General features: G+C 39.0%; 1 protein-coding gene across 3 annotated transcripts in view; it reads right to left on the bottom strand.

The window, feature by feature from the left end:
* Positions 1–5,789: 5,789 nt before the first annotated feature.
* cdin1 (CDAN1 interacting nuclease 1) overlaps positions 5,790–24,809 on the bottom strand; it is a 123,998-nt gene continuing 104,978 nt past the window's right edge. For 2 of the 3 annotated variants that reach the window (XM_073927531.1, XM_073927532.1), the window contains exon 12: positions 5,790–6,854. In XM_073927531.1, coding sequence (XP_073783632.1) covers positions 6,722–6,854 — 133 coding nt within the window. In that variant the 3' untranslated portion in view covers positions 5,790–6,721. 3 annotated transcript variants of the gene reach the window in all.

The raw sequence follows: 24,809 nt of genomic DNA on the forward strand, positions 1-24,809 counted from the left end.
AATAATACACACACCCTTCTTGTGTGAAGCCTGATGCATCACTGATTTGTCCATCATCTTTATAGCAAAGTTATTTAAATAAACGAAAATTAAAACTGTTAGTCATGAAAATGATTTGCTTACAAATGAAATACAATAAATGAAACACAGATCTAAACGAAACTTACAACCAACCGACAGTGTTTTTAAAAGCACTGATAGACCCGCCCACATCCTTCTCTAAACCCAACCGACAGTGTTTTTAAAAGCACCGATTGACCCGCCCACCTCCTTCCCTAAACCCAACCGACAGTGTTTTTAAAAGCACTGATAGACCCGCCCACATCCTTCTCTAAACCCAACCGACAGTGTTTTTAAAAGCACCAATTGACCCGCCCACCTCCTTCCCTAAACCCAACCGACAGTGTTTTTAAAAGCACTGATAGACCCGCCCACATCCTTCTCTAAACCCAACCGACAGTGTTTTTAAAAGCAACTCATAAAAAAAGAAAAGCCCGCGCCTGATTTTTTTACCTCGTTTTCAGATTTTACCACCCAAATGGCAGCAAAAAAAAAAAAAAGAAGCTGTTAGCAGCGTCATATCGAAATGCAGCCATTCATAGCTCTGGCAACAGATTGCTTGCTCTCCAGAAATGTATACTTGGGTATATAATTGTATTCACATTGAGCCTGTGTTGAAGAAATGAACTACTAACTGAAATAAATGAATAATTTACATATTAATAACAAATGAATAATAACAACTAAATACCAAGAATAATTAAATAACAAAAATAAATGATACTTTTCCGATTTAATAAGCACTCATTTTGTGGTGTACAATTGGCCTGTGGCTGTTTAGAGAAACACCTGTCGCTGCACTTTATTAATATTTGTTTATAAACATATATCTGATGAATTATAATTACCACAACTAAATATGTGAAAAGAGAAATGCGTTCACAAAAATAAAAAATAAAATGAACAAAACCATAAAATGAACTAAAATTAAACCGAAATGACTAGCAAATCTAAAAATAGCATCAAAATAAAAAACTATTTAAAAATGTAATAAAAATTTTAAAATGCAACACGATAAAATAAAAAAATAAATGTAAAATAATTTTTTAAATATTTTAAAATAGCATCGAAAAAAAGTTAACAATGCAAAACGATATAAAAAAAAAACATTATTTCAAAAATAATAACTTGTGCGTCACACTAAACAGCTCATTCCTCCACAGTTGCGTCTCCCTGAATATCAGAGTTTTCCCCCGTTGTCTGACTGTCGCTTACGGACAGACGGATCATCGGCCTCCAACAGAATATGAATATGAGTGAATCTGGGTCGCCTGTCAGAACACAAATGCCACTCGTGCTGTTGACCTTTAGGGGTCGGACGGGATCCCCGCGGCAAAAACAATCAGAGCGAATGGCCTGAGCGTCCACTGACAGCAGATGAGCCCTGCAGACGCTGACCTGAAGCCTCGACAATAAAGATCACAGTCATTTACCAGCGCAGGAGATACAGCGTTAACACACCGCCATCTGAAATACTTCAGCTCACACGTAAACATTTAGACAGACCGAGCAGAACGTGCAGGTCTCCGTTCCTGCAGCGTACACACACACACACACCATTCAGCATCTGACTGACACACACAGAAGTATGCATCAGGAGAGCTCCCAACTCTACATTTGCATAAACAATCACTTTTATAATAGCAACTATAGGGTACAACTGGTTCATCAGAAGTGAGAGAAATCACGGCCGTTATTTACAGCAAGCGATACAGTATTAGTGAAGCATGCTATAGCAGTGTGTTCTGCTTATATTATAGTGTTTTCAACTCTTTTTGTTTCTTAATGAACGCTCCTGCATACAGTAGTTTTAACTAGAGAACTGATGAACTGGAATAAACACTGTACTTTAGTTTTCACAGCGTGTGCTGTTTTGTAGTGTAATATTCCCTGCAGCTGTAGAAAACTACAGTACTGGTTCATGTGTTTTTTTTACTATAGTTGCTGCGTTACCATAGCGACATTAGAATCACCACAACAAATCAATTACTGTAGTTGTTGTGTTACCATAGCAACTGTACTGTAGTTGTTGTGTTACCATAGCAACTATAGAATCACCACAACAGCTCAATTAATGTAGTTGTGTTACCATAGCAACTGTACTGTAGATGTTATCATAGCAACTCTAGAATCACCACAACAGCTCAATTAATGTAGTTGTTACCATAGAAACTGTACTGTAGATGTTGTGTTACCATAGTAACTGTAGAATCTCCACAACAGATGACTTACTGTAGTTGATGCGCTACCACGGCAACTGTAGAATCACCACAATATAAAACTAACTGTAGATGTTGTTACCGTAGCAACTTTAGAATCACAACAGATCACTTACTATAGCTGTTGGGTTACCATAGCAACTGTAGAATTTCCTCAACAGATCATAAAGATCAATTACTTTGTTGTGATTTTACAGTTGCTATGGTAAAACAAACAGATGAATTACTGTAGTGACTGTAACATAGCAACAGCAGAATCTCCACAACAGATCACTTAATGTAGTTGTTGTTACCATGGCAACTGTAGATTCATCACAATAGATTACTGTTGTTGTTGTGTTACCATAGCAACTGTAGAATCACAACATATTAATTACTGTAGATGTTGTTACCGTAGCAACTGTAGAATCACCACAACAGACCAATTACTATAGTTGTTGGGTTACCATAGCAACTAGAATGACCACAGCAGATCACTTACTGTAGTTGTGTTACCATAGTAACTAGAATCACCACAGCAGCTAAATTACTATAGTTGTTGTGTTACCATAGCAACTGTAGAATCACCACAAAATGTTTATTACTGTAGAGATGTTGTTAACGTAGCAACTGTAGAATCACCACAACAGATCAATTACTTTAGTTACTGTTACCATAGCAACCAGAATCACAACAGATTAATTACTATGGTTGTTGTGTTACCATAGCAACTGTAAAATCACCACAACAGATTAATTACTATTGTTATTGTGTAGTCATAGCAACTGTAGAATCACAACATATTAGTTACTGTAGTTGTTTTGTTACCATAGCAACTGTTTAATCACCACAGCAGATTAATTCAAGTATTATACTATAGTATGGTTTAAAACACTGTAACATTTGCTACAAACTACTACAGTATTGTTTTATACATGGGTAAAGACATTTGTAATTTTGCAAAAGGTTTTGGTTTGGAATAAACGCTGTCGATGTTGAAATATTAATTGTATAGACACATGAATAATAACAGAAATGTTCCTAGATCATCAAATCAGAATATTAGAATTATTTCATGTGATGCTGAAGACTGGAGTTAATCATTACGTCAACACACTGCAGTTCATTGGGTAAATTAAATGTTCATTTACTGTATATTTGCATCATGTATTTCCGTCAGCTTTATTAATTGTGTTGAACATATTAGTTCATCCATATTAAAGCAAGATATAGAAAACAAAGAAGCATTTCAGTGCCAACTACCGTATAGTAGAGAAGCGTAAAATAAAACATGTTTACTTCAGTTACTAATATCTGTTTAGTTGCATCTACTCTGCGTTTGACCCGATTAAACAGTTGAAATTTCAGCTGCAGGAGAAAAAGACCTCATTTAATTGCCAGTGGAGAATGTGTGTGTGTGTGTGTGTGTGTGTGTGTGTGTGTGTGTGTGTGTGTAACCGAACTAAACGTCCAGCAGCAGCAGCAGCACATAATAACACACCTGCTGCTCTGACGAGAGATGAATATGTTAATGAGTGAGCAGAAACAGCTGCTAATCACTGCGGATCTGCTTCCTGTTCAGTCCAAACACCAGCGCTAACAGCCAGCAGTCAACTCAGAGAAGTGCATTGTGGGTAATGGAGCCGCTCTCGGGGCCTCACAGACAGAAAAACTCAGAGAAAAAGACGGAGCGGTTGGGGATTCTGCTTTAAACGGTTGCTTCAGACAAACATTCAAATGTTATTCATTTATTCATTCTCCTTCAACTTAGTTTCTTTATTTATCAGGGGTCGCCACAGTGGAGTGAACCGCCAGCTATATTTGTTTCACGCAGCGGATGCCCTTCCAGCTGCAACCCAGTACTGGGAAATATTGAAATGATATTATGAAATAATTGAAATGTCATTTATTTATCTTTATATTGAGCTGCGTCCTGTTCGAGTGGATTTGTTGTTGTTGTTTTTGTTTCCAGAAAAGATTTGTTTATGATTTTGCTTTGTAACATCATAACTGTGTGTGCGGTTGATTTTCATTGATTTATCATGTTCTTGATGAATAAAGTACTTCTGCAAACTAATCCCTAGCTTTTGACTCATATCATAAGATTAAGCTGCAATAAAAAAAAAATTACTTTAAAATATTCATACAATTAATTAATATTTTTAGAGAAAATACCAACAATTTTTGACCACATTGTTGTTTTGATTGATTTTTGATCAAATAAAAGCATCCTACTGATGGAATGTTTCACATTTTATAAAATATTTACAGTCAAAGACTAGATTTTTAGCTCTCCTATAAAATATTAGTTCCTTTTCAAATATTTCCCAAATGATGTTAAAGCAGTTCTGAAGGCAAAACAGGGTCCAACCCGGTACTACTAATGTGTACCTAATAAAGTGGCCAGTGAGTGTATATACACAGTGCTCAGCATAAATGAACACACCTCATTATGAAAATAAATATTTGTATCTATTTCTCATTGATGATAGGTCACATATTTTGGTGAATTAAAAAAAAACATTTATTAAACAGATATGTTTATTAAAATAATAATTTAGTCACCAAACATCTTTAGAAATAGAAAGATAAGACATTTAAATTCATGTGAAATATCACACCGTTTCAACTAAATTATGTATATTTTTGTTTCTTTTGATGATTTTGCTTTTTCAAAATTTCATTTCATATTTTTCTGTAACATATACACTTATTTTTGGACTATAACTGAAAGTTTTTTATTAGATTAGATTTAGTACTGATTAATCTAATGTATACGCACAAATATAACATTGTAAAGCATCTTATAGATAATATGAATTTAAAAGACAGATTTGTGAGAGGCAAAGTCCTTTATTTATATATACATATATTTATTAAACAGAGGAAGGACATTTTCACAGTATGGCTGATAATATTTTTTCTTCTGGAGAAAGTCTGATTTGTTTTATTTCGGCTAAAATAAAAGTAGTTATTAACTTTTTAACACCATTTTAAGGTCAATATTATTCGCCCATTTAAGCTATATTTGTTTCTCTCGATAGTCTACAGAACAAACCACTGTTATACAATAACTTGCCTTATTACCCTAACCTGCCTAGTTACCCTAATTACCCTAGTGAAGCCTTTACATGGCACTTTAAGCTGTATAGAAGTGTCTTGAAGAATATCTAGTCTAATATTATTTACTGTCATCATGGCAAAAATAAAATAAATCAGTTATTAGAGATGAGTTATTAACACTATTATGATTAGAAATGTGCTGAAAACATCTCTCTGTTAAACTGAAATTGGGGGGAAAAAACAGGGGGGCGAATAATTCTGACTTCAACTGTATATATAGCTGTAATTGTTCCATTTCTGAAAACAACACTATTATTTCAGACGTCAGGCTCTCCAGGTTAATATAGAACAGACAGGAAGCTCCTGATATCTGTTATCACTCAAAGAGGAAGAGGAAGTTTTGGAGAAGGACACTCTTGACTCCAGAAGACAGACAGACAGACAGACAGACAGACGCAGAGCAGAAGATATATGAAGAATACTCTTTATTTATTCCATATCAGCATGTAACACAATCATACACTTTATTTGAAGTCACAATAACTACTATCAAAACATCAGCACAATGCACTCCTCCTGTTTATAATGCATTGCAGAACAGTTATGGTGCTATTAATCTGGGATCGGGGTTGGGTTGTTGACAGGTTTAGTGATATGGGAAGGGTTAAGAGTGGGTTAAGGTGTAAGAGAGGGTGTAATTATTAACGGAAAAATTGTAATTACATGCAAAAGATTTCAAAATATTAGTACAACGCAGTAAAACTGACGTATTCTTAGAGAGTTTGTCTTGTTTTTGGTATAAATATCTGAACGTTCTTAAATCAGGAAGCATTTTATAGACAGGGATAAAATATAGTGTTGTTTACAGAAATAATGAGCCAAAATAAAGAGAGTTTTTCCTTAAAACAAGCAGAATAATCCGCCAGTGGGGTGAGGGAAATCACTGGCTTTTTCCTTTACACATAAGATTATTCTACTTCCCACACTGGCAGATTATTCAGCTTGTTTTAATTAAAAACTCACTTCATTTTGGCACATCATTTCTGAAAACAACACTATATTTAGTGCACATCTAAAAATGCTTCTTTATTTAAGAGTTCACAGATATCTGGACCAAACACCAGACAAAAACTTGCATTTACTGTGCAGTTTCAATGAGTAGTTGAAATGTACCTACATAGTAGTTAAAGAGACTTCAAATAAAGTGTAACCAGCACACATACACATACACACACACACACACACACACAGGGGTCAGCAGCAGTGACGTGGCACCGCTGGGCTTCACACTGACCTCGGCTGGTTCAGATGGAGTTCACAGCACATGTTTGTCAGAGTCTCTGGCTGCAGGAAAGCTTAAATTGCTTCCGGATCCTCATGCCATCAGAAACGCCCCATCCTCAGCGCTGGGGTCCCGCACACAGGCTGCTGATGTCCGTGGGGAAGCCGTCCTTCAGCAGGATCCCTCGCTCCCGCTGGCAGTCCAGCTCTGAGATGAAGCCGAACCAGTAGATGACCAGACCCGGACCAAACCTGCGCAAGAAAACATCGTTACTAAAGGCATCTTAAAGTGGACCTGATCTCTAGAGTGTGTGTGTGTGTGTGTGAAGTTTCAGCTCAAAATACCACACCAATAATGTTCTCTTACTCTCTGAATATGACCCTATTAGGATTTGATCCTAAGTGTGTTGTTTTGGTGACTGTCGCTTTAAAATCAAATGAGACGGTGCTCTTTCAGAAAAGGGCGGAGCTACAGATGTCTCAGTAAAGTGACAGATTCAAAACAAGACTACCGTCGTATGCTAATGAGGGAGAGATGGGCACTAGTAGGCGGGGCTTTCCTCCTCTGATGACATCATACAAAGGGAGAATGTCCATCAAAGTGTTTTTTATCAAGGCTGATTATAAATAACACAATTATTTCATGTTTCCCATTAGAGGCTGGAGATATTCACACACTGCTGACACACAACTGGGTTTAAACCCCACATATGAGTGATTTTGGAATAATAGGTGTCGTTTAACACAGAAGATTTAAAGAGATGCACCTAAAGATGAACATTTACTCTCCCTCAAGTAGTTTCACACCTTGACTGTTCATTCACACCGAAAGCAGCGAGAGGAAGAAAGTAGCGGGAAGTCATTCATTTTCAATGGGAGCCGGCGGCGATAAGCGTCGAGGAGCAGCGTGGCGCGTCTTCACCAATGTGGGCGTCAGGCCCGGATTGGCTAATCGGGAGGACTGGTAGAATTCCCGGTGGGCCGGTCCGGTCTGAGGCTTGAAACTCCAGGACTGAAAAGGAGTCCCACTCCGGCCCTGGTGGGCATCGTGACATCGTTAACTTTATGGTAATGAGCTATGACGCGGTTCGGCAGCAAGCAATCAGAATGAAGTAGTCCACCGCTTGGGAGGAGTTCAGAGAACACAGCCACTGTGAACCACAGTTGTTCCCAAGGGTTTGATTATTGCAGTTGCCGGATTTCCAATTCTTTGCAATGTTATCTTACAGGAACATACATTAAAAAAAGTTACTGGTGAGTTACTGATGTGTTATATGAGTAATATCACACTTGTAGCAGTGCGTTATGGCTGTATATCGGCATGAGACCGCAGGCCGAGTGCCTTAGTGCCCCCACCAATGCCGATATACAGCCATATCGCACTGCTGCAAGTGTGATATTGCATTTATACAACAGTTTGACCCTCTCCAACATGGAGAGTCTCATAAACCCTTTTATATGAGGAACTACTTTCTTCCGCGTTGGATTCAAATCATAAGCTGACAGTTAAACAGCTGAGCGAGCATCTTTTACACTGTAGATCTGGAGTGTCTGCTTTCTGCTGGCTGTGTGGGCGGAGTAATACACAAAGGGTACAGAGGCTGTACAGGTGCTGATATTACTTAAATATATCACGGCTATCAACCAATCAGATCCGAGAACCAGACAGAACTGTTGTATATATAGCAAAGCCACACCACATACAACTTGATCTTCCATTGTTAAATGAATTTGATTAAAAGTGAGCAACATTTTCATGCTAAAAAGCTTTGGGAATATCACTGATATGATAGCTGTAACGGCGCCTTTAAATTCGAGATCAATTTAGCGAACTTTGACGCTCTCACCACCGGAGCTGAAGGCAGACAGCGTTGACGCCAGTGCGACCCTTAACGCACAGTTATGAGTTTCTTCTGTTAACACTGAAGATTATATTTTAGAGAAAGAATATTCAACATTCTTTAAACTATCTTCTTGTGTGTTCAATAGAAGAACAAAGCTCCTAAAGGTTTGAAACAAGTAAAGGAAGAGTAAATGATGACAGAATGTTCCTTTAAGGTCTGTATCTGCTCCTCCACGGCATTATGGGTATTGTAGTTGTTGTTACACATGATGATGATTTGTATTTTTTTTATTTGTTCTGACGTATAACAATCTGTCTTTAAACGATCTTAAGTAATAATTATAAAGCATAAGCTCACCCAAAAATGAAAACACTGAATGTCAACAAAGTCATTTGTACAGTTTGTTGGAGCTTGGTATGACTACAGCCCAGCTATTGAAGACACACTCAATATTTAGAAGACTTTTCTGGACTTTTCTTGCTGTCTATGGAGGATAAGAGAGCTCCAGGATTTCATCTAAAACATCTTCATTTGCGTTCTGAACATTAACAAAGCTCTCAGGGGGGTTAAAAAACATGCCAGTGCATAAATAATAACAGAATTGACATATTTGTGTGAACTATTAAAAGGGAAGTGAACGTTGTGTGGTGTATTTGGAATCTGCATCAGTTTCTTGTCAGTAGCGTCAGACGGTGTGTTGGAGCTCAGTATTGAAGTGCTGTCGTCTCTTTCACACACTGATTTACTGGAGTCACGGAGGGAAAAGCAGCCAAAACTAACAGTCCCCACAGACTCAGAGCGCTCTGTCATCACGCCATTAATACTGGACTCTCATCCTTTATATGGAAATGTTATGGACGTCGAATCTAAACATTTACATGCTATATCAGGAGTGCGGTGACGTATGGGGACGCATAGAAGTCTGCAGGCCAAAGAGTCTTGTGGAAGTGTTGATGATCAGATAAGAGTGGAAAAACAGGCTCTCCACATGACCATAGTGCTGTTGTGAACTAATTAACCCTCGTTTGCTCTCTGAGAAACACAGGATAGAACACGTCACACTTTAAACTGATATATCATTTCATACACTGTAACTTCAGAAGACAGGAGCAGCAGGTCAGTGTCAGGTCCAGCTCTCAGAGAAATGACGTATCTCTATTCACTGAGCTCAAACCGAAACAACATCAGTGTTCACTTGTGCAAAGTGTGGAAGAGATCAGAACTAAACCAAGAACAAAATTACAACATAACCACTGATCATAAATAATCAAACAGCAAGTCCATATTAAGTATTTGAACAATTCAGACACAATTAAAGAGGTATAACCTTATACACTCACTGGCTACTTTATTAGGTACACCATACTAGTACCAGAGATGTTGCTCCATATTGTCATGATAGCATCACACAGTTGCTGCAGATTTGTCGGCTGCACATCCATGATGGCAATCTCCCGTTCCACCGCATCCCAAAGCTGCTCTATTGGATTGAGCTCTGGTGACTGTGGAGGCCATTTGAGTACAGTGAACTCATCGTCATGTTCACCAGTCTGAGATGATTGAGCTTTATGACATGCTGCGTTATCCTGCTGGAAGTAGCCATCAGAAGATGGAGACACTGTGCTCATAAAGGGATGGACATGGTCAGCAGCAATACTCAGGTAGGCTGTGGCGTTGATGCTCAATTGGTACTAATGGACCCAAAGAAAATCTCCCCCACACCATTACACCACCACCACCAGCCTGAACCGCTGAAATACTGATATATCAGTACATCCATCACAGTTCTTTCTTTTAAACCAATATTTTCTACAGGATACTTTACAATAATATCTATGTGCGAAAAGCAACATTTTGAACTAATCTAACAAAAAATAAATAAACTGAAGATCACAGTCCAAAAATGAGTACACCCAGATTAATATGTTAAGTGAAAATATTAAATAACATTTTAATAAACAGAAGAAAAAAAATCAACAGAAACATAAAAAATATACAATTGAAATGTAGTATTTGTAAAGATGTTATTAAAGATGTTTGGTGTGTGTGTGTGTATGTATATATATGTGTGTGTATGTATATATATGTATATATATATATATATCTCTTTTAAACTTTAGATCTGTAGTATCTGCTTGTTGCTGGCTGTATGTGGGCGGAGTAATACACAAAGGTTAAAGAGGCTGTACGGGTGCTGATATTACTTAAATTTATCACAGCTATCAGCCAATCAGATTCGAGAACCAGACAGAACGGTTATATATATATAAAGTTTTAATCCTTATTAAGAGGTTAAGTGACTTAAAATAGCAGGTGAATGATAATATTACCTTGATTAAGCATGAACTTCAGACTAAGCCTGAGAGTTAACCTGCCCCAGACCAGGCTAGTTTCCCAACACAAGTTGCCAGAGTAACTGAGTTTGAACTATCGTAAATTTCATTCATTCATTCATTTTCTTGTCGGCTTAGTCCTTTTATTAATCCGGGGTCCCCACAGCAGAATGAACCGCCAACTTATCCAGCAAGTTTTTACGCAGCGGATGCCCTTCCAGCCACAACCCATCTCTGGGAAACACCCACACACACACTCATACACTACGGACAATTTAGCCTACCCAATTCACCTGTACCGTGTTGGGACAGTGAGGGAAACCGGAGCACCCGGAGGAAACCCACGCAAAGGCAGGGAGAACATGCAAACTCCACACAGAAACACCAACTAAGCTGAGGATCGACCCAGCATCCTTCTTGCTGTGAGGCGACAGCACTACCTACTGCGCCACTGCCTCGCCCTATCATAAATTTGATTTCAGAAATTTGAAACTGAATCAGCCATTAATAAACCCGACTTACCAAAAATAAGCCTGGCTCTTTCAGTAAGCTTGGGTTATGGAACAGGCCCCGATTGTGAAATTGTGACGAAAATGATACACAAATTGTGAACATTCAGAGGCTGGACGGTTTGTGTTTAATTAAGGGTTAATGATGGTCAAAATCAATTGTTACTTTTGGGTTCACACAGATGTAAGGATGTTTTGTTGATTATGAAGAAACGTGCATGTTAAGTGTATGATTAATATCCTTAAAATACATAAATAAATCAAATCAACTATATGAACGCATCCAGACGTCCATCAGACGAGCCAGCCAGGAACACTAGAGGACCGTGAGGATGACGAGAGGTGAATCTGAGAAATGAATTGTGAATATTCAGCAAGTGCCTGTATTTAAGTGTGCGTTTGTGTTTAGTAGAAATCTAAAGTATTTGTGTTTGAATAATCAATCAAGTGTATGAGTAATCGTTCATTTCTCCAGGACTGTAGATACAGTAGATGCTCTTCTCCCGACAGCACTGCATTTGATGAGCTCTAACAAAATCCGATAGGTCTACAAAACAATCTGAACCCAAGCAAATAACCCAAAGGCTGTGGGGTTAAATAGACGCGCGTGTAACCCTCGAGGGAGACGTCCAAACAAGCTTCAGTCTGAAGCGCATAAGGCAATGCAAAGCTTCCATAAATAAAGGCATAAACGGACACAGGGCTCCAATTATAATGGAGGTCTATTATGTGGGCCACCGCGTCGCCACCTAAATCTGGCACAAGCGTCGCTCGGGGGAAAGTCAGTGATCTTCCAATAAACATCTAACTGCGTAACGAGTCGGGGAAATTGTTTGTGAAATGTAGCTAATTTGGAGCGCGTTGGCTTAGCGAGTGGGACGGCGCTGGCACACACGCTGCCATTAGGCGTAACGAGCGCCCGGCGTTTGATTTTAAAGCAGGTGCCATGCTGGTTAAAAAGGCATTTTAATGAGAGCGCAGCACTTAAGGACAGAAAAAGCTGAAAGGAGGTGCTGAGAGAGTCAGGCCTCCTCCCCGTCAGTGCACACACATAATCGCAGAGTAATTGAATCAGTAATTACAGCCCTCCGCGGTGTCATCTCCGCTCGCCAGCTTCAGAGCATACCTTTCTGCATCAGCGCTGACACCTCCAACACAATGCACTTCCAGCACACTACACGCCACTACTGCACTTTGATTTTGAATGCCGACATCGCTTGTGTTTCACTGAAGTCTCATTAATAGTTTTATTTTTGTGCTCATATTGAGGCTTCAGCACCTCACACCAACACCAGTGCATTACACACCAGAACTGCCCTTTTCCAATACTTGTGTTTTAGTGAAGTTATCTTAATAGTTTTATTTTACTGTGTGCTAAAGAGTGTATACAGCTGGGGAAATGAGTATTGAACACACAGTCATGTGTTTTCCGGGGAGTAATATCTCTGTTGACATGGAGTTGAAGCAGATTTTGGTTGAAACCCAAACAATATAGACATACAAATAATACAAGTAATATGTAAAAACAACAGAATGGCACAATGAGAAAGTGCTGAACTACTCAAACATGATTAATACTTTATATCAAAGGCTTTTATTGGTGACTGCAGCTCAAAGACGCCTCTCATATGGAGAATGAAGCCTCATGCATTGCTCAGATGTGTTTCTCAACAGTGTCAAATCTTGATGCTTCTGGTGGTCTCGTCTATCAAATCTGAGTTTTACCTTGTATTTTCTATTGGATTTGGTTCTGGTGATTGGCTGGGCCATTCGACAGCTTGATTTTCTTTCTCTGAAAGCATCCGAGAGTCTCCTTGGCTGTGTTTTGGATCATTGTCTTGCTCAAATGTCCACCCTGGGTTGATCTTCATCCTGCTAATCTTATCAGCTGATAGTCATTTACACTGAGGAACGGCAGAGGCTTGCTGAAGAACTACTGAGAGATTTCAGCTGCTGTCTGGGCTTTCCATGTCTCTCCACACCTCCCTTTCTTCATGTGTTCAATACTTTACCCCTGCGTCATTTCATTTCATTACACAGAACTTCATTTGTAAACTAATTAGATCTGTTTTCTTTGCATACATGGATTCCTTTGGTTGTTACCAACATCTGGCACCTTTACAAATGTGTTTTCTGAGAAAAATGCCAATGTGTTCAATACTAATTTACCCCGCTGTATTTTGACATTCTAAAGAGGCGTCAGGACCTTACAGGAACACTTCAGCATCAGTGCATTACACACCAGATCTGCCCTTTTTTAATATAAATGTTTCTTGTGTTTTAGTAAAATTGAATTCATCATAATAATATTTTGTGCTTTACATTTACAGTCTGAAGTGGATTCTACTTTTATGGTGAATTCAGGTCAATAGGGACACATTTCCGTAGTCATCTCAATGGCAAAACGTGACCTGAATTGACCCTACTCCATGCACCTTTATAACACAGGGGTCGTTCTCACAGAACTAAGGTTATTCTAGTTTTGCTTTTTAAAGTTAATACTTATTCAAGTTAATAATATATTTTTCATGCTAATATATGAAATAATAAATTCCTAATTCAACTTACATGTTTTTGTTTGTTTTACCCAATTATGACGACTTCTGCTGCGGAGAAACTTGGAAATGTAGAGAGGGTCTGTTCAAATTCAAAGTAGAATGTACTTTTCTCACGTTCATGTAGTCAATTCAAACTCAAATGTAGTGCCTACTAGAATTTTCTTTTTTAACTGTCTGTAGTAAATTTAAATGTAGTACCTGTTAAAATGTACTTTTCTAACGCTATTTTTCTAAAGGTCATGTAGTAAATTTAAACAAAAGTGTAGTGCCTACTAGATCAAACTTTTCTAACGGTACATTTAGTTTCTAACGGCACAGCCGTGTAGTAAGTTCAAATGCAAATGTAGTACCTAGAACATAGTTTTCTAACGGTCATGTAGTAAATTCAAACTCAAATGTAGTGTCTACTAAAAAAGTTTTCAAACAGTACTTTTCTGTCAGTTGTGTAGTAAGTTCAAATTCAAAAGTATTAGTTACTGGAACATACTTTTCTAACGATTGAGATCATCCTCTTTAGCTTAACCTCACGAAAACGGAAATGCTTGCAGTTTCTGCCAACCCGACTCTACATCATAACTTTTTAATCCAGATGGACGGGGCAACCATTACTGCATCCAAAATGGTGAAAAGCCTTGGAGTAACGATTGATGACCAACTAAACTTCTCTGACCACATCTCTAGAACTGCTCGATCTTGCAGATTCGCACTCTACAACATCAGAAAGGTCCGACCCTTCCTATCTGAACATGCAGCTCAACTTGTTCAAGCTCTTGTTCTCTCCAGACTGGACTATTGCAACTCTCTACTAGCCGGGCTTCCAGCTAACTCTATCAAACCTCTTCAGCTGCTTCAGAACGCAGCAGCACGAGTGGTCTTTAATGAAGCTAAAAGAGCACATGTCACTCCGCTGCTCATCCGTTTGCACTGGCTGCCAGTTGCTGCTCGCATCAAATTCAAAGCTCTGATGTTTGCCTACAAAGCGACTTCTGGCTTTGCTCCTTCTTATCTGCTCTCACTTCTGCAGATGTATGTGTCCTCCAGAAACTTGTGTTCTGTGAATGAACGTCGCCTCGTGGTTCATCCCGAAAAGGGAAGAAATCACTTTCCCGAACTCTCGCGTTCAATCTGCCCAGTTGGTGGAATGAACTCCCTAACTGCATCAGAACGGCAGAGTCACTCGCTGTCTTCAAGAAACCACTAAAAACTCAACTATTTAGTCTCCACTTCACTTCCTAATCTGCAGTTGCGTCTCTGGTTCTACCGCTAACTGTATTACAAAAAAATAAAATAAAATAAAAAATGACTAATGTTTTGCTTCCTACACTTTACACACCTGAAACTCGCCTACAGCACTTCTTCATTGTTGCTCTTATAGTTGTGTAAATTGCTTCCTTGTCCTCATTTGTAAGTCGCTTTGGATAACAGCATCTGCTAAATGTCTAAATGTTAATGTAAATGTACTTTTCTAACGGTCACGTAGTAAATTTATATTCAAATGTAGTACTTACGAGAACGTACTTTTCTAACGATACTTTTCTAATGGTCGTGTAGTAAATTCAAATTCCAATGCATCACCTACTAGAACAAACTTTTCTAACAGTCGTGCAGTAAATACAGATTCAAATGTAGTATCTACTCAAGTAGTCGGTGATTTCAGACTTGGCCACAGGGCTGAATCCTCGACGTCAGGGCTCTTCCTCTCAGCGGCTGATTAATGGCTGTTTATTTATAGATGTGGAAGTGCACTACAGCGGAGAGAAAGAGAGAGAGAGCGACTTGACTCAAGGCTGCCGGCGAACACAGATCAGCACGCAAGCCAACCTGCGTCTGGCATACTTTACTGAAGCGTTCATTCGTTCATCCAGCAGCACAGACACCATAATAAACCAGCCTGCACACAAACAGGATGTTTAAAGAGACACGGCCTCCAACCGACGCTACACACTCCACCATAAATAAACAACCTGTCCTGCTCCAGAAATATCACAAGGTGAACATCCTCATATATATATATAGTTGAAGTCAGAATTATTCACCCCCCTATGATTAATTTATTTATTTTTTAAATATTTCCCAAATTATGTTTAACAGAGCAACAAATTTTCACAGTATGTCTGATAATATTTTTTCTTCTGGAGAAAGTCTTATTTGTTTTATTTGGGCTAGAATAAAAGCAGTTTTTAATTTTTTAAACACTGTTATACAATAACTTGCCTAATAACTACTCTAACCTGCCTAGTTACCCTAATTACCCTAGTGAAGCCTTTAAATGTCACTTTAAGCTGTATACTAGAGTCTTGAAGAATATCCAGTCTAATATTATGTGCTGTCATCATGACAGAGATAAAATAAATCAGTTATTAGAGATGAGTTATTACACTAATATTTGCAGAAATGTGTTAAATAAATTACAATTGATTACACTTTTAAACTTTACAATTCAGTAAACATTAGTTAATGCATTTTATAGTCATTATAGTTTTATAATTAAGTTGATTATTTATTATTTATTATAAGTTGAACAGTACAACAAAATTAGATTACATTTTAATTGAATCTAATTAAACGATTATGGCTTTTCATTTGAATGGATTGTTAGCCATTAACTAAGAAATTCATTTTTAATTGTGTTTCTTGAGCCAACAAGAGGAATTTCAGTGCTATTACTATTAACAATAATAATAATATTAGTAATAATTTAAATAATACATATATAGTATTAATAAATATATAATATAGTGGAAATAAATGCATAAAATAATTTAAAATGTAATTCTCAAAGCGATTTGCACTTAAGTTACAGAGATGGCAGAAAAACTATGCTTATAAACAAATATATAAAAATAATACAAGCCAGAATCCTGCAAATTAACATACACCTCATAAATAGACAAGTCTAAAAAAGTGAGTCTTTAGGGATACTTTAAATAGATACCGCATGCCTAAAGTAAAACTACACTCACCGGTCTCTTTATTAATACCGGGTTGGCCCCTCGTTTGCCTTCAGAACTGTCTTAATCCTTGGTGGCAGAGATTCAACAAGCTACTGGGGATATTCCTCTGAGATTTTGCTCCATATTGTCATGATAGCATCACACAGTTGCTGCAGATTTGTCGGCTGCACATCCATGATGCCAATCTCCCGTTCCACCACATCCCAAAGCTGCTCTATTGGATTGAGCTCTGGTGACTGTGGAGGCCATTTGAGTACAGTGAACTCATCGTCATGTTCAGCAGTCTGAGATGATTGAGCTTTATGACATGCTGCGTTATCCTGCTGGAAGTAGAAGATGGAGACACTGTGCTCATAAAGGGATGGACATGGTCAGCAGCAATACTCAGGTAGGCTGTGGCGTTGATGCTCAATCGGTACTAATGGACCCAAAGAAAATCTCCCCCACACCATTACACCACCACCACCAGCCTGAACCGCTGATACAAGGCAGGATGATCCATGCTTTCATGTTGCTGTGGCCAAATTCTGACCCGACCGAGTTGCTGCCATGTGATTGGCTTATTAGAAGTTTGCATTAACAAACCATTGGTCAGGTGTACCTAATTAAGTGGCCGGTGACCGTATATTAGGCAACTAACACCCACCTAAACACCATAAACAAAAACCAGGACCCCGTCCGCCCCCAAACTACACCAAACATGATCATTTCTGAGTGTGCCTCACACAGGTAAGTGGGTTTGACAAACCACCTGTAGAAACACTTTTCTCTCGATTAAACAATAAACACCCCCTTTCCTTACTGTAGAACTTAACTATCTGAGCACTGACGGTTGTATAATAGTGATTCTTGTGTGTATTGCCTCCTGTTGTTGAGTCACTGAATGCCACCTCAATTGTAATTGGACAAAAGCATCTGCTAAATGATGAAAAATGTACTATTATAGGGATGAGAGCTGCAGAGTTTTACTAACATTTAATTTATTTTCGCTTTAATCTAATATTCAATAGTCAGTGTAATTTCCATTTGTGCAGAAATCTTCAGATCGAGCCGCTGTGTGTGTTTTTTCTCCTATCTTCCGTCACCTGAAGCCTCTGCCGCTGTCATTGTGCAGGAAATGATGTGGCTAAATCTGGAAGTGGAATGGTCTCGGCAGTCATTATCACAGACAGGTCAGGCGTTTATTGGCTCTCACCTCGGCCATCATTAATCTATAAGCTGGAGATAATGAGTGCCGAGCAGATTTCTGCAATTACAGCGGCTCTCTTTATCCCGCCGCATTAATGAGCTTATCAATATGTGTGTCGGGTTCAGGGTTCGAGCTGGTGTCCGCTGGCCCTGATGGGACTCGATGAGACGTGAGCTGTAAAGACCAGAGCGGTTTTACCTTCGCAGGGTCACGAACATTTGCAGGTTTTTACATACAGCGCTTTAATCCTGCTTTAATCACACCCACGGCTTTAGCAGAACTGGAACATCTCACTTCCATCTTCAAACCTTATCATGTGCACCACTTGACGAAAGTCTTGTCGTGGATCTCAGTTGTAAGAGCAATAACAGAAGGTGGATTTCTCTGCTGAATCATCTGCTGATCTGCATCCAAATCATCAGCAATACTGCAGAAGACCGACTGGAGCCAGCATGGAGACCAGATTCTCACCGAAATCAGTCAAGTTTGGTGAAGGAGACATCATGGTTTGGGGTTTATTCAGTGCGAGAGATCTGCAACATCAACAGCCTGAGGTATCAAGACATCTGTGCTGCCCATTACACTACAAACCATAGGAGAGGGGCAATTCTCCAGCAGGATAGCGCTCCTGCTCATACTTCAGCCTCCACATCAAAGCTCCTGAAAGCAGAGAGTGCTCCAGGATTGGCCAGCCCAGACACCAGATATCAACATTATTGAGCTGATGAAGGAGGAGGTGTTGAAGATGAACACAAAAACTCTTGATGAGCTCTGGGAGTCCTGCAAGAAGGCTTTCTTCGCCATCCCAGATGACTTTATTAATCATGATGATTTATTCAAGACTTTCTCCAGAAAAAACAAATATTATCAGACATACTTTGAACATTTCCTGAATCTGTTCAACAACATTGGGGAAATATTTTTAAAAAATTCAAAGGGGGCGAATAGTTCTGACTTCAACTCTATATTAAACACTATTTTTAGGTGACGTAGTTACTACATTATAGAATATAAATTCATTACATGTAGGGTTAGAATGGTGGTTTAGGGTTAGTTGGATGTACTTATGTATAATTCATAGCAATTATTATTGTGTCACCAAACTTTTGTTGCAACAAAATGATATAACCAGATATCGTGATAAAAGCTTCATCAATTAAATACAAAAAGACAATTTGATCCCGGCTGAAGCCTAATTTTACGTTTCCTTAAGTGTCTTTGTTGACGAAGCCCTACAGTCAGCCAGAGGACCTGATGTCAGCCGATAAAAGCCTGTGTGTGGATCATGTGCAGGTCAGATATCAGAGTACACAGGGTCCCCGCTGCTCTGTGGGCTTGTAAGAGGTTGACCTCTGACCTCTGACCCCAGATGGAGTGTCGGGTGACCTGCGGTGCAGCAGGAGTGAAGCGCTCTGCTCTCCAGTGACCTCAGCGCTGCTTTCCATCACGTAAATGGGTGAAAGCTTTCATTACCAGCTCCTGTGAATTCATTACAGGACATTACAGCACTTCATTTCACAGATATGATGTATGAAATGGGCCATCATAAAACAGAGGCCTGCGTTCACATGCAGAAAATAAATCACTAAAATGATTTCTGTTAAAACAGCGCAATCAATTAATCGAGACAAACGAGAACAAATGCTTAAAGAAACAACAGCTCATTCAGCAGAGTGCTCTGAAACTGTGGGAAGAGCTGTATTGATGAATTACACTTGGCTATTCATTTCATTGGAGTTTTACAACACCAAAATCCAAGAAATGTGTAAAAGATGTCTGATTATCTGTACACACATCAGGTGTCAGATCTGCTGCAGGAGTAACCCCCTATATATGTTATCATCTGAAGGAATGGCAGCAGGGCGGATATGCATATATGAGTGATGTAAAGAGGTGGAACAGGCCAGAATCATCAGATAATCTAACATTAAATGAAACTAGCTGCTTCTCCAGCTTAACGTCTGCTAGTGCATTGTGGGTAAGTGCTGGTCTGATGATCATCATGACGTGTTGTGGTTGCTGTGTCGCAGGATTATCGGCTCCTGTAACCTGTTATTCTGAACTCCCAGCAGCCCCAGTGAATAATTAGCCGCTCTCTCAGGGGGCAACCAAACAAATCCCTTCAAATGGCCTCCATTCTGTGCTGGTCCGGTTGTATGGTCTAATCCTGCTCTTAACCCTGCTGCTAATGTGTTTCCAATTTGTGTCGAGCCGGTCTGTAATCAGCAGCAGTTTGCAGTGTAACCTGAGCGCAGTCTGGACGACTGACACAGGCGCCTCCATCTGGACAGAGCAGCGTCTCAGAGCCTCGTCTCAGACAGAGGTGGAGAACGGAGACCGCTGGATACAAAAAATATACAGCCAACTATAATTACTGTACCGTAAACAACAACTCAAACTCTAAACAACTACAGCCAACATTTTAAACAACCAACACTATACAACTACAATCAATACTCTGTTCAACTATAACCAACACTCTATATGACCTCATTCATCACTCTATATACAGCTAACACTCCAAACATCTAGAGTTGACACTTAACAAAAACAAACAAAACTCTAAACAACAACTGATACTCTAAACTACAGTCAACAATCTAAACAATGATAGTTCACACTTTAAACAACAATCAAAACTATAAACAACTACAGTTAAAGCTGTAAACAACAACTACAGCCAACACTCTAATCATAGTCGACACTCAACAATAGTCAACTCTCTATACAACTACAGTCAACACTCTAAACAACAACCGATACTCAAAACAACAGTCAACCCTCTGTACAACTACAGTCAACTCTCTAAACAACTACAGTCAACACTCTAAACAACAACCGATACTCCAAACAACAGTCAACTCTCTAAACAACAACAGTCAACACTCTAAACAACAGCCGATACTCTAAACAACAGTCAACCCTCTGTACAACTACAGTCAACTCTCTAAACAACTACAGTCAACACTCTAAACAACAGCCGATACTCCAAACAACAGTCAACCCTCTGTACAACTACAGTCAACTCTCTAAACAACTACAGTCAACACTCTAAACAACAGCCGATACTCTAAACAACAGTCAACCCTCTGTACAACTACAGTCAACTCTCTAAACAACTACAGTCAACACTCTAAACAACAGCCGATACTCTAAACAACAGTCAACCCTCTGTACAACTACAGTCAACCCTCTAAACAACTACAGTCAACACTCTAAACAACAGCCGATACTCCAAACAACAGTCAACCCTCTGTACAACTACAGTCAACCCTCTGTACAACAACCGATACTCCAAACAACAGTCAACCCTCTGTACAACTACAGTCAACACTCTAAACAACAACCGATACTCCAAACAACAGTCAACCCTCTGTACAACTACAGTCAACCCTCTGTACAACAACCGATACTTCAAACAACAGTCAACTCTCTGTACAACTACAGTCAACACTCTAAACAACAACCGATACTCCAAACAACAGTCAACCCTCTGTACAACTACAGTCAACACTCTAAACAACAACCGATACTCCAAACAACAGTCAACTCTCTGTACAACTAGTCAACACTCTAAACAACAACCGATACTCCAAACAACAGTCAACCCTCTGTACAACTAGTCAACACTCTAAACAACAACCGATACTCCAAACAACAGTCAACTCTCTATACAACTAGTCAACACTCTAAACAACAACCGATACTCCAAACAACAGTCAACAACTTCAGTCAACATTACTCAACAACAACCAATACTCTACAACTACAGCCTACACTCTAATCAATTTCAATCTGCAAAAGTCAACTCTCTATACAACTTTAGTCGACACTATAAACAACAACCGATACTCTAAACAACAGTCAACACACTCTACAACTACAGTCGACACTCTAAACAACAATCAGTACTCTGCAACTACAGCCGACATTCTAATCAATTACAGTCAATGCTCTAAACAACAGTCAACATTCTATACAACTTTATTCGACACTATAAAAAACAACCGATACTATAAACAACAGTCATCACTCGATACAATTTTAGTTGACACTACTCAACAACAACCTATACTCTGCAACTACAGCCAAAGCTCTAATCAATTACGCTCAAGAATTGACACACTATACAACTACAGTCAACACTCTAAACAACAACCGGTACTCAGCAACTACAGCTGACACTCTAATCAATTACAGTCAATAATCTAAACAACAGTTAAAACTCTATACAACTACAGTCGACTCTCTAAACAACAACCAGTACTCTGCAGCTACAGCCAACACTCTAATCAATTACAGTCGACACTCAACAACAGTCGACACTCTATACAACTACAATCCACGCTCTAAACCAGTGGTTCTCAAAGTGGGGGTCGGGACCCCCCGAGGGGTCGCGGGGCAATTAAGGGGGGTCGCCTGGTGATTTCCAAAAATCTATTTATTTTTATTAAACCATAAGAATTAACATATTTTATCCATAACTATACTGAAAATAAAAATAGTCGTTTATAGTTACTATATACTATATGGTTACTATAGTAGCTTATAGTTACTAGTTCTATTGGATTGCGACCCCTGGGGTAATTACATTATATTAAAGGCAGCAATAGCGTCAGATGCATTTTGATTTTATAACATCAGGTTATACTTTCTGGCACATTTAAAGCACTGACACAAATTTAATTGGTGTGTCTGCGTCATTGCATGCAAGGTTTCTGTATTTATAACCACCTCAGAGGATATTGGGGGTCGCGAGTCACTAGCATTGTTATTTTGGGGGTCGTGGGCTGAAAAGTTTGGGAACCCCTGCTCTAAACAACAGCCAATAATCTACAATTACAGGCAACCTTCTAATCAATTACAGTCGACACTAAACAACAGTCGACACTCTATATAACTACAGTCGACTCTCTAAACAACAATTGGTACTCTGCAACTACAGCCAACACTCTAGTCAATTACAGTCGACGCTCAACAACAGTTGACACAATACAACTACAATCGACTCTCTATACAAAAACTGATTACAGCCGACACTCTAATCAATTACAATCGACACTCAACTACAGTCGACTCTCTATACAACAACCAACAGTCTGCAACTACAGCCTACACTCTAATCAATTACAGTCGACACTCTAAACAACAACCGATATTCAACATTAAAGCCAACACTCTACACTCGTAACAACAACTAATACTCTACAACTACAGTCAACACTCCAATCAATTACAGTCGACACTCAACAACAGTCACCATGCTATACAACTACAGCCAACCATCTAAACAATGATAGCTGATACTTTAAACAACAGTCAACACTCTATACAACTACAATCCACTCTCTAAACAACAACCAATAGACTAAAATTACAGCCAACACTCTAATCAATTACAGCCAACACTCTAAACAACAGTTGAAACTCTACAACTACAATTAACTCTCTAAACAACAATCAGTACTCTACAACTACAGCAAACACTCCAATTAATTACAGTCGACACTCAACAACAGTCGCCATGCTACAGGCTGATTTTGCAATGATGCCGTTATGAGATCTACATGAAGGTGAATCAGAAAAGCGGATTGTTTAAAACTAGCTGCTTCTGATGTCTCATATCTGCGAGTCTCTCAACAATTAACAGGGATTTGCATCTCTAATCCCATAAAAAAGAGTCCTGAGACACCAGAAGTGTATTTCGGGAGAGGAAGAGCGTGTATGAATAGACATGAAAACAGCTGTCAGACACGCAAACGAGAAAAAACCCAGGAAAAAGACCCTAAAATAAGAGCAGAGAGAGAACAGGCCTGTCTCTCGTCCACATCACACCTCTGTGTGTGGAGCTGATAAAGCTGTAAAGATCCCGTTTCAGTGTAAATCTGCCCAAAAAAACAGGCTTCAGATGCTGCAGTCCAGTTCAGCAGGAGGTCAAGGGTCACAGGATGACCAGCGGTTGACTTATGCAGTGAAATAAAGAGCCCCTATGGGTTTTTGAACATTACCATCTATCCAGTGTGTAACACAGCTCTAAGTGAATGGAAACATCCAGCTGAGGTTAACTCTGAAAGTGCACTGTACACTGTAGAACGATTGATTCTATTGAGTCGACTCTGAGTCAGAGGAATGATTCGTCCTTTGTGTGGATCTTTGACCTGCAGGCATCGGCATTGATATGGGGCATCGCGTACACATTTAAAAGTTCTGCTCATCTTGATGTTTGCATATTTTTTACACAATAATCATAAATGAGGTGACAAAATGGCTCAGTGGGGTCACACTGTGGCTGTTTCCCCCACAGTCCAAACACTACGGAGGGCCATATACACTTGCAATAGAAAAGAAAGTTTTGCAAACAAAAAATAAAGTATTGAGCAAAAATAAATAAATAAATGCAAATCTTCAAAAATTGCAAAGCGAAAATTAATTTTTGAGAAATAAAAAACAGTTTTGCTGAAAAAAATACTATGAGGTGAAAATTAAGTTTTGAGAAATAAAAATTACATTTCCAAACTAAAAAATAACTGCAAATAAAAATCAAGCAGTGCAAAAAAACTAAAATATTTCTAATAAAAAAACTGTATAGGAAAACTTTATTTAACTATATAACTTTTATATATAATTTATTATACAACTTGTGTACAGCAGGCCCGGACCTACTGGATTAGGGTTAGGGTCAGTAAAGCCCGCTTTATACTCGACGCGTCCGCTAGTTCGCTTGAGTGCGCCCGGCGAATGTGACGTCATCGTGAAGTTTGCGGAGGTTCGCTTTGGGTGCATGATTTCGACCAGCAAAGTGCATGGTCTTTTTTGAGAC

Source organism: Danio rerio, chromosome 17 (assembly GCF_049306965.1).
Source record: "Danio rerio strain Tuebingen ecotype United States chromosome 17, GRCz12tu, whole genome shotgun sequence".
In the NCBI taxonomy this organism is placed as follows: domain Eukaryota; kingdom Metazoa; phylum Chordata; class Actinopteri; order Cypriniformes; family Danionidae; genus Danio; species Danio rerio.